The sequence below is a fragment of the Malaclemys terrapin genome, chromosome 5 (assembly GCF_027887155.1).
Source record: "Malaclemys terrapin pileata isolate rMalTer1 chromosome 5, rMalTer1.hap1, whole genome shotgun sequence".
NCBI lineage: Eukaryota > Metazoa > Chordata > Testudines > Emydidae > Malaclemys > Malaclemys terrapin.
This window is the reverse complement of record NC_071509.1, coordinates 141823019-141841799: the sequence shown is the minus strand read 5'-3', so window position 1 is coordinate 141841799 and position 18781 is coordinate 141823019. Positions and strand designations below refer to the sequence as shown.

Below are 18781 nucleotides of genomic sequence, written 5' to 3'. Positions count from 1 at the left end.
CAGTACTTCTGTTAGTCTCAAAGGTGCCACAGGACCCTCTGTTGCTTTTTACAGATTCAGACTAACACGGCTACCCCTCTGATACTAGTTTCTTTTGGTATTCCTCAGTGGGATCAGAGGATAGTGGCCTGTAGAATGTGGTCTGTTGCTTGGGCCATCCTCTGGAGTGGAGTGGCTGGGTGCCCGGAGCCTCCCCCCTGTGTTCTTGGGCGTCTGGGTGAGGAAGCTATGGCACATGGGGAGGAGGGTAGGCGGTTATACAGTAGATGCAGCGGGGGTCTGTGCTCTTGTTGGCTTTCCTGCAGCTCCAACACATGCTTCATCATGTCCGTTAGCTCCCCCAACAGATGCTTCAGCACGTCTGTTTGCTCCCCCATTAGCCTCAGCATCACGTCCTGACTCCGCTCTTCGTGCTCACTTAATTCTTTCCTGGCCTCTGCCACTGAATGCCTCCATGCATGAAGCTGTGCCCTATCAGTGCAGGAGGACTGCATGAGCTCAGAAAACATGTCATCGCGAGTGTGGTTTTTTGCCTTTTAATCTGCGACAATCTCAGGGACGGAGATGATAGGGGAGTGTTTCTACGCTCTACAATTCTGGGGGGACTGCATGGCCACCTGTGCTGCTGAGTTTGCCACGCTGACCAAACAGGAAATGAAATTCAAAAGTTCCTGGGGCTTTTTCTGTGTACCTGGCTAGTGCATCGGAGTTCAAAGTGCTGTCCAGAGCGATCACAATGGAGCACTATGGGATAGCTCCCGGAGGCCAATACCGTCGATTTGCGTCCGCACTACCCCAAATTCGACCCAGCAAAGTCGATTTTAGCGCTACTCCCCTTGTGGGGGAGGATTTTAAGAAGTCGATTTTAAGAGCCCTTTAGGTCAATGGAACGGGGTTGGTTGTGCGGACACAGTCATTTTTAAATCAACCTAACATGGCTAAATTCGACCTAACCTCGTAGTGTAGACCGGCCCTTATTAGGCAACTTTCTAGCACTCAGCATTGCCCCTAACTCTGTTCCCACTGAAGACAGTGGTAAAATGGCCACAGACTACAATGGGAGCAGAGTTGGGCCAGCGCCTAGCACTTCGGAAGAGCCTATCCTAAATGCCTGAAATGGTGCAAGTACTTGTATAAAGATGGGAAAAGGTGGTTCCCTGGGCTGTCCATGGTGGCTGCTGTCTGTTTTTCAGTAGCACCTACAGTCCAAAAGGCCAGAGTTTCAAAGTGTTCAGCGCCCAGCAGCTCCCATTGTCCTCAGTGATAGTTTGGAGTGTGGGGCTGGATTCTCTATTCTCAGTGGAAGCTTCAGGGTGTTGAGCCCTTTTGAAAAAACTTGGCCTTTGGGCTCTGGAGCAGTGGGAAACTAGCACTGCACATGCTGTTACCAGGGCAGGGCCCATGGCACGTGACTTTCCCAAGGAGAATGGTGCACAAAGTAAACCAAAGGCAGCAACCAGAGCGTCTGCTGCCCTAAAACCGATGTTTTCCAGATGGCCATGGGCAAGACTGGCAAAAAAGGCTTGTCACTGTGAAGCTTCTAGCCACTTATGCACAGTGCATAGCCACACTATGACCAGCTTAGCTAAGAGGATCCTTGATAGAAATGTTGCCTGGAAGCAGAAAACCACACCCCTTTGTTGATGTGTAGTTTGTGTTTTTTCAGCCTTTTTGGTGCTGAGGGAGGAGATAACAAAAGATCTGCCTCGTTAATCAGCAGTGAAGCTAATGGTGTACAAGCTACACCTGGCAATGTGCCATACAAAGTTCTACAGTTCAATTGGTAGATGTTATTCCTTTCCATGATTATTTTGTTTACAGAAAACAGCAGCTTAATTCTGCCCTTCCTGCACACTCCTCCCATGCAGTGCTCTAGTAAGTTCCTGAGAGTGCTGGTGAGTGGCATGTTCCGTTTCCTGTGAGAGGAGGTTGTCGTTTCTCTGTGCCAAACTTTCATTGGTGACACTGGAGCACACAGCTAGGTGTGGAGCTTTAAAAGTCCATTGAAGATCTGTCTGACAACGTACACCACGGCTGATTTCACTTACTAACAACAAGGTCTCCTATGTCTGTAGTTGGCCCTATTATTTAGGTGGGTCACTATTTGAACAATTTTCCTTAAAATGTTTTAAATATACATTATTTAAATTGATTGTAAAGGGCTATAAACCATCAGAGGTCCCAAGAACCTGTGGGTTTGAGAAAACTTGAGAAGTGATGGAGTCTGCGCAAGGGCACTTTTGTTTTAATTTTAACCAGCACACTCTGTTTGAAATTTAACACCAAATCAAAGTCTTCTCTCTATCCTATCACTTCCAAAGAGGCAGCAAAGCAGGAGGCGCACATGTGAATGTATGGAACCTGCCTTGCTTTGGGCTTCAGGCTCCTCTGAGGTCCCAATGCCAGATTCCGATGCAGTGTCGGGAGCTGAACATGACTGTGCACCTTCCTTGCTATGAACTAAGGGTGAAAAACAAACCCAGGCCACCAGCGTTATCTAATCACACAGCCCAGGAGCAGCAGCATCTCAAGGCTAACAAAAGAAAACAAAAACACTGCAGGATTACTATGACTCTGACCTGGGCACACAAGGCCAGTGTTTTCAAAGCCACAGGCATGTATGAGCATAAAACAGATCATTGGGAAGCATTCTTTAGCTACTCTTAACACCAGTCTTTAATATGGCAAACCATAATTGTGTTTCTCTTATCAGCATAAACAAAAGTGCAAAAGAAAAAAATATTGGTTTTGGGGGGCAGAAGGAGGAATTCAATAAATCCAGATTGGGGAGTGGGAATGGGAAAAAAAGATGTTCTCTTTTTTTTTTTTTGCATTGACCAGAGAAACTCACTGTAAACACGCCCTTCTGCTGGTGGGTTTGCTGTAGCCTTTGTCTTGCAATTGCTGTCTAACAGGCTTAGCTCTCCTTTTGAAAGTGCTACAGTTCACAGGTGGTGGTGGATTTGGTAATGCATTCGGTATTTTTCTCATCCTTGCACAAATGGGACTGCCCTTCTTTCTTGCCACTTTAAAAGCAGTGCAGAGCTTGCTGTAACTTGCCTTTCTTTTTTACGGACTAGTTCTCTCTGCTCCTCTGCCATCTCCGCCAAGAGGTGAAGAATATTGTACTATAGTAAATAAAAACGGCATAATCCATGCTACCCATGAAAAACAGATCCCGTGCCACTGACCTTATTCCAAGTGAGCACTGGGGTTGGAATGCCCATGACTTCACAACTCAGGTAAATCTTTGCTCCAGTGACATTCCAGGTTTCCTTAGGGGGAGTCACAATGGAAGGCCCTGAAAAGAGAGAAAGCCTTTAAAACAGGTGACTCCAACTTGATGTCTGGTTCCCTGCTTCTTGTTTGTACCCAGTTACATTCAGTAGTTTTTCAGTGCCAGGACTCTAATACTATTATAGGCAGGTTTGGTAGCTCCACCCAATTAAGGTTGCCCAACACTTCCCATTATAAGACTCTGTTTTCAGTTGCTTATGACTTTGCCAAATTTGAACTGTTTGGGCTGAAATTTTCCAGACTGGGTGTCTGCCTCAGGCTGAATTAGTTTGGAAAATTTCAGCCAAAATGGTTCAGCTGCTTCTAACAACAAAAATAGGGGAAAATATGTTGTTTTACCCACATTAAAAAATTCAGGTGACATTTTCATTGAGCTGGTCTAACACCTCTATGCTTTGGAACAGGGGCTTGAAATTTGGCAGGGGAGTGACCTTTGTGTCAGGTATGTGCCTTTTGCCACCCCCATGAAAATTTGGCCAAGTTATAAGCCTTGGAAAAATTACAGTTTTCACATGCTCAGTAGAGACTTGCTAGAGTTTACCATCTAAAACCTTCTTAGATTCTGTCCACACTGAGCATGCTCCAGCCTGGGGACACAGGGGGCTGAGAAGGACTTTCTCTGCAATTGCAGCTTCCAGCTGCTCTGGGCTGTGCAGGGTTCCAAGAACTGGAACTGAGAACAGGGGGCCTGACTCTCCAGGGCTCTCAGTGACCCCTCCACTGGTGCCCAGGTAGTGATTTGAATGGTGACGGAACAAGAGTTGGACTGGGTGTGTGTGATCCGAACAGCATCCCAATGCAAGAGGGCAAGGGGCTCCCTGATAGGGAGTGTCAGCTGGTCTGAGCAGTTCAGTGTACCCCAACTCATTAATGTCATAACCGGTGTCTAAAAGGTATCATGTAAGATACCAATAGAAATCTAATAACATACTGATCATTAATATTATTGCGAAGTGTGAGTATTGAGGTCAAATTCAAAATTACAAACATACTGGGAATTATGTTCTTAAAATATGTCTGCCAGGCAGGGCTGAAAGTACCCCATTCTAGACAAAGGAATGTGGTTCAGCTATCTTGAAGGTACTTCCAAGGTATCACGGGAATCCATTTACATACAAGGAAATAAAACCATCAAGCTAACAAGGGGAGGAGATATTCACTCAGAATCACGGCAGGGGGAGGGGACTGCAGGAACAAATCAATCTGGATTTTAGCAAACACCAGGGAATCGCTTTTCTCACAGCTTGAAAGAACTTTACTAGGGCAGGAGCAGGCGACCTATGGCACGAGCGCCAAAGGCGGCACGTGAGCTGATTTTCAGTGGCACTCTCACTGCCCGGGTCCTGGCCACCGGTCTGGGGGACTCTGCATTTTAATTTAGTTTTAAATGAAGCTTCTTAAACATTTTAAAAACCTTATTTACTGTACATACAACAATAGTTTAGTTCTATATTATAGACTTATAGAAAGAGACCTTCTAAAAACGTTAAAATGTATCACTGGCACGCAAAACCTTAAATCAGAGTGAATAAACGAAGACTCGGCACACCACTGCTGAAAGGTTGCCAACCCCTGCTATAGGGGGTAGTAGGGTTGCCAACTTTCTAACCGCACAAAACTGAACACCCTAGCCCCGCCCCTTCCCTGAGGCCCTACCCCTGCTCACTACATTCCCTCTCCCTTGGGGGCTTGCGCTCCCCCACCCTCACTCACTTTCACTGGGCTGGGGCAGGGGGTTGGGATGCAGGAGGGGGTGAAAGCTCCAGGGTGGGGACAGAAATGAGGGGTTCAGGGTGTGGGACGGGGCTCCGGGCTGGAGCAGGGAGTTGGGGTGAGTGAGGGGGTGAGGGATCTGGAGTGGGGCTGAGGGTCTTGGAGTGCAGGACGGGGCTCCAGGTTGGAGGTGGGGCTGAGGGATTCGGAGTGCGGGAGGGGGCTGCAGGTTGAAGCAGGAGTTGGATGCAGGAGGGGGTGAGAGCTCTGGGCTGGGGATGCAGGCTCTGGGGTAGGGTTAGGGATGAGGGGTTTGGGATGTAAGAGGGGGCTCTGGGTTTTGGGGGGCTCAGGGCTGGGGCAGGGGCGTGGGTGTGGACTTACCTCGGGCAGCTCCCAGTCAGCGGCGCAGCAGGGCTAAGGCAGGCTCTCTGCCTGTCCTGGCTCCGTGCTGCACCCTGGAAGCAGCCAGCAGGTCCAGCTCCTAGGCTGGGGGGGAGAGAAGGGAGCCAGGAGGCTCTGTGCGCAGCTCTCACCCACAGGCACCGCCCCCCCAGCTCCCATTGGCCATGGTTCCTGAACCTGCTGTCTGCTTCTGGGGTGCAGTGTGGTGACAGGACAGGTAGGGACTAGTCTGCCTTAGATCCACAACACTGTCAATCGGACTTTTAACGGCCTGATCGGCAGTGCTGACTGGAGCCGCCAGCGTCCCTTTTCGACCGAGCGTTCTGGTCAAAAACTGGACGCCTGACAGAGCCTTTGGTAGTGGAGTTGGGGCTTGAGGGGAAAGGGAGAGGAAAACTAGGCCTTGGAGTTAGGGGGGGTGGGCTTGGACTGGCTGGGCAAGGAGTCTGGGGCTGGGAGACAGTGGGAGACTGAGAGCCAGGAGGGGGGCAGAGGGGTTCAATGGATGCAAAATGTCCTAGGTATCTCTTCCCCCTCCCCCCCCATGCTCTTAGCAGGCTGTGCGTGTTCTCAGCTCTGCTGCACACTTCCTGTGTGACCCGAGGCAAGTCACTACCTTGCTCTGTGCCCAGCGGCGGCTCCAGGCACCAGTGCAGCAAGCACGTGCCTGGGGCGGCAAGCCGCGGGGGGCGGCAGTCATGTGGCCTTCGGTGGCGTGCCTGCGGGAGGTCTGCCGGTCCCGCGGTTTTGGCGGTAATTCGGCGGCGGGTACGCCAAAGCCACGGGACTGGCAGATCACCCGCAGAAACACCGCCGAATCCACAAGACCGCGGACCTCCTGCAGGTATGCAGCGGAAGGCCGCCTGACTGCCGTGCTTGGGGTGGCAAAAAACATAGAGCCGCCCCTGTCTGTGCCTCACTTTCGACATCTCTAATATGGCGATGATATTTCCCTACATCACAGGTGTCTAGTGAGGATGCAGTCATTAACCCATGCTAGGCCATCAGGCCATTACATAACGAGTATCTCAACCGACGTGTAAAAAAGAAATGGTCTGGTAAATTATCCCGTCAGCAAACTTCCAACTGCTGCCTTTCCCCACAGATCTGGTCCTTTGTTTTGGCCTAAGCTAGCAAATGTGCGTGCACACACATGAGTGAGTGAGAAAGAGAAAGGTGTGTGTGGGGGAACACAGGCCAGTGCGTGTGAGAGCAGGGCATGGGGGGGGGGCAGGGAGGACTAGCTTTCCAGATGAGCTCCCCTCCCATGTAGGCAGTAAACAAAGTGGCCAGACTGTTCTCAATGGGAGCTGCTGGGTGCCTGGGCCCTTTTGAAGATCTGGTCATGTCAGTTACGTGCCTAGATGGGAGCCGTTAAGTACTGAGTTGTTTAGAAAATCTAGCCCTAAATGCTGGCCCTCAGGCTTGGCAGTGTATTAGACACAAGCACTGTTCCAGGAAGGAGAAAAATGGGCTTTGTTTAATCTTTTTTTGTAGGACTGCACTGCAAATGTGCTATGAATTTCTTGAACTAGAAAGCGAAATCCAAATGAATGTGTCACGTTTATTTTCACTCAATTAAAGCTTTCAAGGCTGCATCTCAGAGGGTTATTTGTATCTCTTCCTCAGAAGACAGAGGCACTGTAACTGTAATCTACACAAATCAAATCAAGTTGTTTCTTGTAGGGACATTGGAATTGCCAGGCCCGGATCCATGTAGTCTCATATTCTGTCTCCGACAATGACCAGAGGCTTCTGTAGAAGAAGCCCTAGTGGACAGATATGGGCTAGCCTCTTTCTAGGGAACATTTCCTCCTGGGCTTCATTAGCTGGAGGCTGGTTGATGTCCTTAAGCAGGAGGATTTATAGCTTTTGCTCGTGTTTTTAATATATACTATTCTAACCCTGGATTCCCTTGTTACCCCTTGTGATAGACCCAGGCCAGTTGGGTACAGCAGAGTAGTAGAAGGCAGATATACTGGTCACTGGATAAGCAGTTTTCTGTTCCCTGACTGACTAGAGCAGGAGCTGCTCCAGGCTAGGGTGGACACCTGACTCCAATTAGCCTGCAAAGAGTCAGGTGAGACTGTTAAGCTAATGTGAACACCTGACTTTAAGTAAGGCCCCTCTGACACTATAAAAGGGCTCACTCCAGTCAGGCCCAAGAGAGCCAGGGAGAGAAAGGTTTCAGAGTAGCAGCCGTGGCATTTTAGAGGCGAGAAAGTGTGGCTGAAGGGCTGGGTAACGAAGACACCCTCAAACCACGGGAAAGGGAGCCCTAAGGTAAGGGTGAAGAAGGTGTTAAGAGAGAGAAGCAGGGGAGCTGTGGGGAAGCGGCTGTGACAGTGAAAGGTCAGCTGCCAACAGCTGCTGCCATTAGGATCCCTGGGCTGGAACCCGGAGTAGAGGGCAGGCCCAGATTCCCCCCAACCCGCCACTACAGAAACACCTCCTGGGAGGGGAAGACAGGCCCCTGACATGACAGGAGGCTCAACTGTTCTTGAATAAGCTGTAGGGACAACAGAGCCTGTGGGAGTTCTCTCACCAACCTCCTTGCTGGCTTGTGATTAAAAGGTCTCAGTAGACTGTACCCTGGCCCTACATGGAGGGTCGCAGTGAGCCTCTGAGGTTAGCTCTGGAAGCGCGGGACCCACGGGGACAAGGTCGGAGCTCTGCCACACCCTCTACCCATCTTATCTTCTCTGGCATTCTGCTGTTCTCCTGTCACGATGAACGTGGAGCAGATTTTGGATGTGTTCTTACCAAGTGCATTGGCATTTTCTTCCAACAAAGTATTTTTCTACAGCCCAGTGTCTCCCACCATTCTGCTATTGGCTGTTCTTCCTCTCTGCAGTTTTGGGGGTGGTTCAAAGCAGGTGCTGCCCCTGCAGCTCCCATTGGCTGCAGTTCCCAGCCAATGGGAGCTGCAGAGCCAGTGCTCGGGTCGGGGTGGGGGCAGCTCACAGAGCCCCTGTGGCCGTTCCTCCGCCTAGTAGCAGCAGGGACATGTCACCGCTTTCTGGTAGCCACACGGAGCCAGGTAGGGAGACTGCCAGCCCCACACCAACCAGACTTTTAATGAAGATCAGACATGCTGGTTTCTAGATTTTTCCGGATGGTAAAGTAACACAGCTTTTACTGTAATAAGGACCTGACATTTGTTATTTTAAAAATCTCCTGATTTTTAAGCCAATCTCCTTATTTTCCAGAGCTCTGACTCATGATTTGTGAATGCCTGGGATTGGCCATACTGGTTGTTACATCAATGTAACTGCATTGCAGTTAAGGGAGCCGATCCTCACGTACACAGGTGTCAGAGACTGGAGAATCAGGCCAAATATCCTTCCAACCAGAAGGACAGGGGGCTCCTGTCCCTTCCTAAGTGAGAGCAGAAAGCCATGGGGTCAGTAGAGAAGAGCTGGCCCAGCCTATCACAGAGCATCAGCTTCTTCTAAGGCTTGGATTTGGAGAGAGCAAAGGAGAACACCTGTTTCCTGGCTTGCAATAGCTGCTGGTAGTCTGAGTTACTATCTTCCCTCCTGCGTTTACTGCCTGGAGAGGGCCAGAACAGGCTTTCAAAAGAATCAGCTGGCAGAAGGAGGGAGAGAGAAATCCAGACCAGATGTTGCCCAGAAGAAGACAGGATCTCCTTGATTATACTCTTGGAGAAAGAAATAGTTCTCCCCACTCTCCCCTAAACCTCTGCGATGAAACCCCTGATAACAACACCTGGGCTGTGCTCATAGCATTCAAGCTCAATTGCACTGGGAACGCTGGAGGAAAGACTCGCATACTGCAATGCAGATCATGGTCAGCATTTCGTCTACTTATTTTGTTTTACAAAATAGTGCTGTGATTGCAATTCAGAGTTTAAACATATAATGCAGAAATGGGCTCAGGAATCCACTGCCTTTGGCTGGAAAGCCTAGTTTTGAAATTGAATTTGGAAAGGTTATGACCTTTTGTCTTGATTTACTTGGTCTAGGCCCGAAGCTGGGAAGGGAGTGAGTGTCCCCAAGAGAGGCACAAATGTTATGAGAAGCAGCTCTTCAAAACAGAAGGAACTGATGTCTCTTGGGTCTTTTGCTTGTCAGACTCTAGCATCCAAAACTCATCAGTCAGATGCCCCAAAATCATGATTGGCTTAAAAATCATCAGATTTAAAATAATAACGATGATGATGATGATAATGAACAAAAAGAAGTCAGGATGCTCTCTGATTTTTTTATCCATTAGGGAAAGCTGCTTGGCCCCAATATATGTGAGATCATCATGATTCAACCTTAAACATGCCCAGGAACGCAGAAGGCCCTCTTGTCCATCGATCGGAGGGGTCTCTGCTTATCCTCTCCTATCCCCTGGCTTAACAGCTGCCTCACTCACATTCCCTCTCCATGCTCCCTCACAGTCTGCTCTCCCTGCCTGGAGTCACTTGCCCCACATCATCCTACTCTTCATCCTTCTCCCTCTCTAACCCCTCCATCTCCTCACGCTGCTCCCTCCATCTCCTAATGCCCTCCCCCTGCTCCTCTGTGTCCCATTTATTTCCTCCTGCTCTCCACAGACACACCTACCAAATTCACGGTTCATTTTGGCCAATTTCACAGTCATAGGATTTTAAAAAAGTAAATGTCATTATTTCAGCTATTTAAATCTGAAATTTCACAGTGTTGTAATTGTAGGGGGGCTGACCCAAAAAGGAGTTGTGGGGGGGAGGGTCACAAGGTTGGCGGGGGGGGGGGGGTTTGAAGTACTGCTACCCTTACTTCTGCACTGCTGCTGGCAGCGGTGTTGCCTTCAGAGCTGAGCAGCTGGAGAGCGGCGGCTGCTGGCCGGGAGCCCAACTCTGAAGGCAGAGCCGCCGTCAGCAGCAGCACAGAAGTAAGAATGGCATGGGTATGGTATTGCCACCCTTACTTCTGCACTGCTGCTGGCAGGGCACTGCCTTCAGAGCCGGGCACCTGGCCAACAGCCACTGCTCTCCGGACACACAACTCTGAAGGCAGCGCAGAAGTAAGGGTGGCAATACCGCAACCCCCCTATAATAACCTGGCAACCGCCCTTCAACTCCCTTTTGGTCAGGGCCCCCAATTTGAGAATCTCTGGTCTCCTCTGTGAAATCTGTATAGTATAGGGTAAAAGCACACGAAAGACCAGATTTCACAGTCTGTGATGCGTTTTTCATAGCCGTGAATTTGGTAGGGCCCTAACTATGCTTCTTCCCTCACCCTCCATCTGATTTCCACTTGCACTTGCCCCCCTGAGAAAGTGCAACAGTAAGTTAGGCTCTGATCCTGCAAAGGCTTAAGTATACCTTTACTCTTGTGAATAGCCCCATTGACTTCAACAGGACTACTCACATGAGTAAAGTGACTTACTTTCTTAAGTCTTTGCAGGGCTGGAATCTTGGCTGGGGTCGAGAGCAATCCTGCCCTAGTATAGGGTGAATGGACTGACCTGGGCCCCTTTGCAGCACTGCCATCTAGGATCTTGCAATAGCATCTGAATTCTCTCCTAGAAGCTACACAGCAACATTTCAGAGACCGACTACTCAGGCAAAGAACCAGAGCCACTAATTCTGACCTAGCCAGTAGAATCCAGGAAATCTGCCTTGAGTGTCTATAAACAAGTGAAGTGTGTCATGGTCAGAGGTGAAAGTAAGCCGGTATGGGCCGGTACAGCATACCGGTAAAAAAAGGTGCAGCAGTGTAACGACAAGAAAGTGCAGCATTCAGCACCGGCTTACTTTCACCTCTTTTGGCTGCATAACAGCTTAAACTCAGAGCTAATAAAAGCTTGGAAAGGAAAAACTCACTGTCCCATTTGTTTGTTGTTTCTCTCCCTCTCCTCCTCCAGCCAGGCTGCAGACGCGGCCAGGCTCTGCGCTTTCCCCTGGCCTGGCACTCAGTAGCGGCTGCAGCGGCTCCCCTCTAGCGTGTAGCAGGGGGACTGGCTGTGGGAGAAGCCTGCCCAGGACGCCTGCCGCCTGCATAAGAACAGTTTAAACTCAGCTGTTCCCTCGCGGTTCAGCCTGCAGGATCAGGAGCCGTTTCTGGCATCCTTGTTAATTTCACTCAGAGTTGTTGGGGTGTGTGCGTGTGCGCGTGTGCGTGTGACCAAGGCAGAGGCCGTTCTTTTCTGCCCCCTGGATGAGGAGATCTCCAACAGTATAACACACAAAAAATACAATCAAAATCGGGAACCATTTCCAAGTTCAAATCTATCCCATTCCCTCCCCAGCAGAGGATCATGGTTGTGATGTCCAAATTGCTTGCAGATCCTCCTTGAAATGTTACTGTTAAAAAAACAAACAAAAAAACCATGGAGAACATGGTGGGAAGATGTGTCATGATGATGTGGGGGTTATTTTGGGCAAAGCAATTTTGCTAAAGCAACTGAAGATTTACAGGGAAAGCAAATAGCGTGATAGACAAAACCACAAAGGGATTGGAGCGGAAAACTGAATATTCAGGGAAATTATTGTGCCTCCTTGAAAGAAATAGTAGTTTTCATTCCACCCTCTTTATATGTTGAATTAAACACCTGAAATGTCCTTAGGACATAGGGGCGCGATCTCAGATCTCTTTTAGTTTTGTCAGTGTCCTGCAGAGTGTGGAGGCTGAAATTGACAAAACTTTCTCTAAGTATCTTGTATATTTCATGAAGGCTATTCTAGTTGTCCTTCATTCACCCCTGTCTTCCCCTACTACTAGCCATCCACTGGTGTGTCCCCTGCACCCTTTTATGTGCCTGGAAAGGAGATTAAACAATCCTTGATATCTGACTTGCAAGGAAATAGGGAGGGTCTAGGGAAAGTGGGGCATGGCGCAGCACAGCCCCTTGCCCCCCTGGTCCCCTCCCCCGGCTGGCTGTGGTTTTTGCCTTGGTTACTTACTCCTGGGCAGACCCAGCCCAGCGGCACCTGCCGTCTCTCTGCAGACAGCAGCCCACAGCGGCCGGTTACTGGGGTCACTGCTGGTTGGCAGCAGGCTGCAGCTGCATTGTCCGTGACACATTCATACACATACATACTGTATGGATTACTGTCCTTGTGCAAGCAAGTGGCCACCCACTGCAGCGGCCGGGTGCATTCTCCAGGTGTGCAGCCCATGGAGAGGGGGCTGGTGCCCTTTTGAGGGGTGGGGGGACGGGGGAGACAGTGTTTCTGCGGCTAACACCTCAGGAACTTCTACTTAATGTCAGGGCCGCCCGGGGGGGGGGGGAATGGGGCAATTTGCACCCAGCCCCGCCTTCCCCCATCCCCACGGCGTCTCAGCGCATCACATCAGGAGTGGCCCTGGGTAGCACTGCAGCGATGTGACTCCGGCGGGGCCTGAGCTCCTCCCACTGAGTCAGAGCCGCGTGGTAAGGGGGCGGGGCTGTGAGCTCCGGTCCTGCCGGAACCACGCCACTGCAGCGCTGTCCAGGGGCCAGGGCAGCTCCTGGACGCGGCGCGCTGAGGCTCCGAGAGAGGGGAGAGGCAGCGGTAACCCAGGAGCGGCCCTGGACAGCACTGCTGGGGGGCGGTCAGGGGACGGGGAGCAGGGGGTTGGATCATGGGTGTTCTGGGGGTCTGTCAGGACTCGGCGGGGGGGTGGATGGGGTCAGGGCAGTCAGGGGCCGGGGGGGTTGGTGGGGAGTGGGGTCCCGGGGTGGTGGTTGGGGGGGCGGTGAAGGGACAAGGAGCAGGATGGGTCGGTGATTCTGAGGGGGGCAGTCGGGGGGCAGGAAGTGAGTGGGGGTCAGATAGGGGGCAGGGCCAGGCTGTTTGGGGAGGCACAGCCTTCCCTACCCTAAAGCTCATTCAGCAGTTTGAGGCTTGCAGACAGCTATTTAACACAATGAACCAAGCTGTTCTCTTTTCCCTTAGGGCTACCATCCCTTTCACTTCTCACATGCCAAATTACAGTCTACATTTCATTTCAGTGCCATAGGGAAATTCATGTCAGGGGAGGGGAGCTTCACTGAAAATTAGCCACTTTAGATTAACAGTGATGGAGCCAAGAGAGCCATGGGGGAGGGATCACATGAGAAGAGCAATATCCTACACCACCTACCTCCTTCCCAACCCTACCAAGGGAGACCCCCATCCCCTGCATTCCCCGAGACTCCAGAGGGGTTAATTCAGTGGTTCTCAAATTTTTGTACTGGTGACCCCTTTCACATAGCAAACCTCCGAGTGCGACCCCCCCTTATAAATTAAAAACTTTTTTATATATTTAACACTATTATAAATGCTGGAGGCAAAGCGGGGTTTGAGGTGGAGGCTGACAGCTCGCGACCCCCAATAATAACCCCGTGACCTCCTGAAGGGTCCACCATGATTTCAACAGCTTCCACCCCACCATCAACCTCAGCCTGGACCAATCTACATGGGAGGTCCACTTCCTAGACACCACCGTACAAATAAGCGATGGCCACATTAACACCACCCTATACCGAAAAACCACCGACTGCTACGCCTACCTTCATGCCTCCAGCTTCTACCCCGGTCACACCACACGATCCATTGTCTACAGCCAAGCACTGAGGTACAATCTCATCTGCTCCAACCCCTCAGACAGAGACCAACACCTACAAGATCTTCACCAAGCATTCTCAAAACTACGTTACCCACAAAAGGAAATAAAGAAACAAATCAACAGAGCCAGATGTGTACCCAGAAGCCTCCTGCTACAAGACAGGCCCAGAAGAGAAACCAACAGAACTCCACTGGCCATCACCTACAGTCCTCAGCTCAAACCTCTCCAACGCATCATCAGTGATCTACAACCCATCCTGGACAATGATCCCTCACTTTCACAGACCTTGGGAGGCAGGCCAGTCCTCGCCCACAGACAACCTGCCAACCTTAAGCATATTCTCACCAGCAACCATGCACCGCACCATAACTCTAACTCAGGAACCAACCCATGCAACAAACCTCGATGCCAACTCTGCCCACATATCTTCACCAGCAACACCATCACAGGACCTAACCAGATCAGCTACAACATCACCGGCTCATTCACCTGCACGTCCACCAATGTTATATATGCCATCATGTGCCAGCAATGCCCCTCTGCTATGTACATTGGCCAAACTGGGCAGTCACTACGCAAGAGGATAAATGGACACAAGTCAGATATCAGGAATGGCCATATACAAAAACCTGTAGGAGAACACTTCAACCTCCCTGGCCACACAATAGCAGTTGTAAAGGTAGCCATCTTACAGCAAAAAAACTTCAGGACCAGACTCCAAAGAGAAACTGCTGAGCTCCAGTTCATTTGCAAATTTGACACCATCAGATCAGGATTAAACAAAGGGTACATCTACACTACAGGGGGGGAGTCGATTTAAGATACGCAAATTCAGCTACGTGAATAGCGTAGCTGAATTCGACGTATCGCAGCCGACTTACCCCACTGTGAGGACGGCAGCAAAATCGACTTCTGCGGCTTTCTGTCGACGGCGCTTACTCCCACCTCCGCTGGTGGAGTAAGAGTGTCGATTCGGGGATCGATTGTCGCGTCCCAACGGGACGCGATAAATCAATCCCCGAGAGGTCGATTTCTACCCGCCGATTCAGGCGGGTAGTGTAGACCTAGCCAAAGACTGTGAATGGCTATCCAACTACAGAAGCAGTTTCTCCTCCCTCGGTGTTCACACCTCAGCTGCTAGCAGAGCACCTCACCCTCCCTGATTGAACTAATCTCGTTATCTCCACACTGATTTATTCCTGCCTCTGGAGATTTCCATTACTTGCATCTGAAGAAGTGAGGTTCTTACCCACGAAAGCTTATGCTCCCAATACTTCTGTTAGTCTCCACGGTGCCACAGGACCCTCTGTTGCTTTTTACAGATTCAGACTAACACGCTACCCCTCTGATACTTAACCCCCAGTTTGAGAACCTCTGGGTTAATTTAATTTTAGCACCCTGTGTCCATTTACATGCATGGGCTATTTTGAGAATTTCAGTTTTTACAACATAGGTTCATCCCAGATTCTGGAACAAGCTCAAATGCTCAGTTCGTGGAGAATGTACATAAGCTATACCAAAGACAAACCCACAGTAACCAGTTTGTGAGGGACCCCATGGAGCCAGTCTCTAGGAAACAGATAAATTCATGGAAGTTAAGTCCATTAATGGCTCCTCCGGCCGCGGCTGCGCGGTGCAGGCCGCCCTGCTGTGCTCCCCCCACCCCGGCTCTTCTGGCCGCACTGTGTGGGCCGCCCTGTTGCGCCCCCCCTTCTCCCGCTCCTGAAACCGAGTGCCCCCTCCCCTCTCTCCTCCTCCGCCCCACCCCCTCCCCCGCCGCGGGTGTGCTGAGCCGAGCCGTTCTCAGCAGTGCGGTCGGCAGCACTGAGTCTGAGCCCAGCCAAAACGGAGCCTTTCCCTCCCAAGGCTGCTGCCGAGGTGCTCAGCCTCCTCCCCCCTCGCCACTTCTCTCCCCGGCCGCCGGCCCCCCTATCGCTGGGCAGCATGCGCCCAGCCCAGCCCCGCTGCTGCGCATGCTCCCCCCAGCCCCCACTTCCGCGCGCCACGGCCCGGCTGCTCCGGACCCAAATGGGCCCAGCAGCGCAGGTACGCGCAGCCCGTCCCCGCTCTTTACCTGGCCGCCTGGCATGCTCCTCCGGCCGCGCCAGCCACCCCCCTCTCCATGGCTCCTCCGGCCGTGCTGCCCTTCAGAGAGGAGCAGACCCCACCCGCTGGCGCCATATAAGGTAACCCCTAAGGCGCCACTTTTGAAAAATGTGATTAGGGGAAACAGCTGCTTCCCCTGCACCCCACTAGCTACGCTACTGGGTCTGACCCAGTACGACCATTCTTATGTTCTAACCTAAATGAACCCAAAGTCATGGAGACAGATATGAGTCAAGGAAGCCAGCAGAGTATCAGAAACCTAGAAAAATCTTTGACTGGATGGGCTCAGGCGTTTGGTCACAAGCTGAGGTGGTTCAAAAGTTTTGGATTTTTTTTAAGCAGAATTTTTTTATTGTTTCTTTAAACAGTCAAACACAGCAAGCAGCAAATATTTGGCCACACACTTCTGAAACCCCAAACCATGTTCAGGTTTTGGCAGACTAATTTCAGCTTTTCAATTAAAAAAACCACAACAAATTTGGAAGGAAAGCAGACATTGTCCGTGATTTTTTCTGCTTTTTAAAAACCCCTAGTTTTCGATCCAAAAAAAGTTTTGATGGAAAATATTTGTCCAACCCTTTTAATGAGCTTTAGTGCCTTTTAGCACTAGCTGATGCTGAGAACCAGTGATACCTTGTAAAGGTGACTTGAAAAGAAGTTTTCACAAAACTGGGTTTGTGCCAAGATGTGGAAAGTTTTAAAATGTTTATTTTTCCCAGGGCCGCCGGGGAGGAGAGGCGGGGGGGGGGGGGAAGAAGGGGGCAAATGGGGCAATTTGCCCCGGGGCCGCAAGGGCCCCCATGAGAATATAGTATTCTAAGGTATTGCAACTTTTTTTTATGGAAGGGGCCCCCAAAATTGCTTTGCCCCAGGCCCCCTGATTCCTGTGGGCGGCCCTGCTTAATGTGTGCTGCTTAATGGCTTCCTGCCCCAGGGGGGCTGTTGGTCCGACTCCTGCACTGACCTTGAGGCAAGGGGCTTGGAAATGGTTCCTGATTTTGATTGTATTTTTTGTGTATTATACGATTGGAGATCCCCTCATCCAGGGGGCAGAAAAGAACTGCCCCTGCCTCGGTCACACACACACCCCAACGACTGTGAGTGAAATTAACAAGGATGCCAGAAACGGCTCCTAATCCCAGGGGCTGAACCGCGAGGGTTTAAACTGTTCTTATGCAGGCGGCAGGCGTCCTGGGCAGGCTTCCCCCTCAGCCAGTCCCCCTGCTCCCTGCTGCATGCTGGGGGGAGCCGCTGCAGCCCCTGCTGAGGGCGTGGTGGTGGTGGGTGGGGGGGGAGCGCGGAGCCTAGCCGTGTCCGCAGCCTGCCTGGAGGAGGAGGGAGGACAAGGAGAAAAATGTGACAGTGAGTTTTAACTTTTTCAGGCTTATTCCAATATTAAAGTTTTATTACAGACAGCATTGGTAGTAGTAGCAGCTTTATTTTCTATATCTAAGTCATGCAATAGGAGGGATCCATGAAGCATGTAGGAGAGATGGGTTGCTTGTGATTGGACCGTACCAGTAAGAAATGTAAATTACTTTCACCCCTGGTCATGGCTACTGAAACATGGTCATGTGTGTGAGCGAGGAGTGCCAGTTCAGTACACAGAGAAGCACTGTGAAGAGCACTCTCATTAGGTGCCTTACATTTTTCATTAAACCTTAGGAAATGCTCTAGACTTTAATCAATTAGAGCAGTGACATTTCTACTTCTGATTACAAACACAATTCACAACAACTTCCTTTGGACTGGACAACTGCAGGCTGCACTTCACAATCTTCTGTTCTCATATGACTTACGTTGGTGTGATGATTCAACCATGTTAAATTATGTGTTCACTATGGTTTCTGATCCTCCAAATGTAGGGCACAGCAAGGAAGATAGTCCCATCATGTAACCTGGTTTGATTTACATCTTTTGTGCCTACAGAATATATCCTCTTAGCTGAAATAAAGTCATCATAGCTGAAAGAGGGTTCTCACTAAAACTAGCACTGGATTTTTCACACAACTAATTATTTTTAAAAACAAACAGGTATTACTGGCCTTGGTCGTGGTGATGGAGAGTGGCTAGTTATAGCTCTAGTGATGTCATTCACTCTGGAAGAGAAACCAGGCAGCCTGTAGCTCCGCTTTCTCTTTTTATGGAGCTATTTGTCTACGTTGTGTAAAAATAGAAGTAGCAGATGAAAAAAAAAATAACCTTAATAGGCTATCTCATCTCCCTGCCAAAGCCAACCATTTTCTAGTATGCTGTGGAGTCTAGCTTTAAATATCTCAGGAAAAGGTCCTTCCACCACACCCTTTGGGAGACTGTTTCACAGGCTAATATTCATTTAGATCACAGCAGTCTAGAGACCCCTGCCAACATTTAGGCCCCATTGTGGTAATCACTGTACAAACACACAGAAAGAGACTATCCCTGCCACAAAGAATTTACAGTCCATCCAGACAAAGGGTGGGAGAGGAAGGAGAGAGAGAATGGGACTTGCCCAGTAACAGAACTGGAAACAGAACCAAGGTCTCCTAAGTCCCCACTCTATTCAACCATGCTTCTGCTCTGTACTGTTAGGATTCAATATACAGGTAGGATTTTTCCCTAAGAGTCTCCTAGTTCTATCCTTTGTCCCCTGAGCCAACGTATTGGTGTTTAAACGCTTCAAAACGTGAAATTACTATGTCCATATTTTAGCTGTGGCTTGGCTTAATGTCTTAATGTGATGAAATTTTTAAAAAATG

General features: G+C 50.1%; 1 protein-coding gene across 1 annotated transcript in view; it reads right to left on the bottom strand.

Annotated features, from left to right (window-relative positions):
* The window catches only part of IGFBP7 (insulin like growth factor binding protein 7), a 65028-nt gene that overhangs the window by 9197 nt on the left and 37050 nt on the right, over positions 1–18781 (bottom strand). The window contains exon 2 of the mRNA XM_054029215.1: positions 3192–3301. Coding sequence (XP_053885190.1) covers positions 3192–3301 — 110 coding nt within the window. The remainder of the gene's footprint in view (positions 1–3191; positions 3302–18781) is intronic.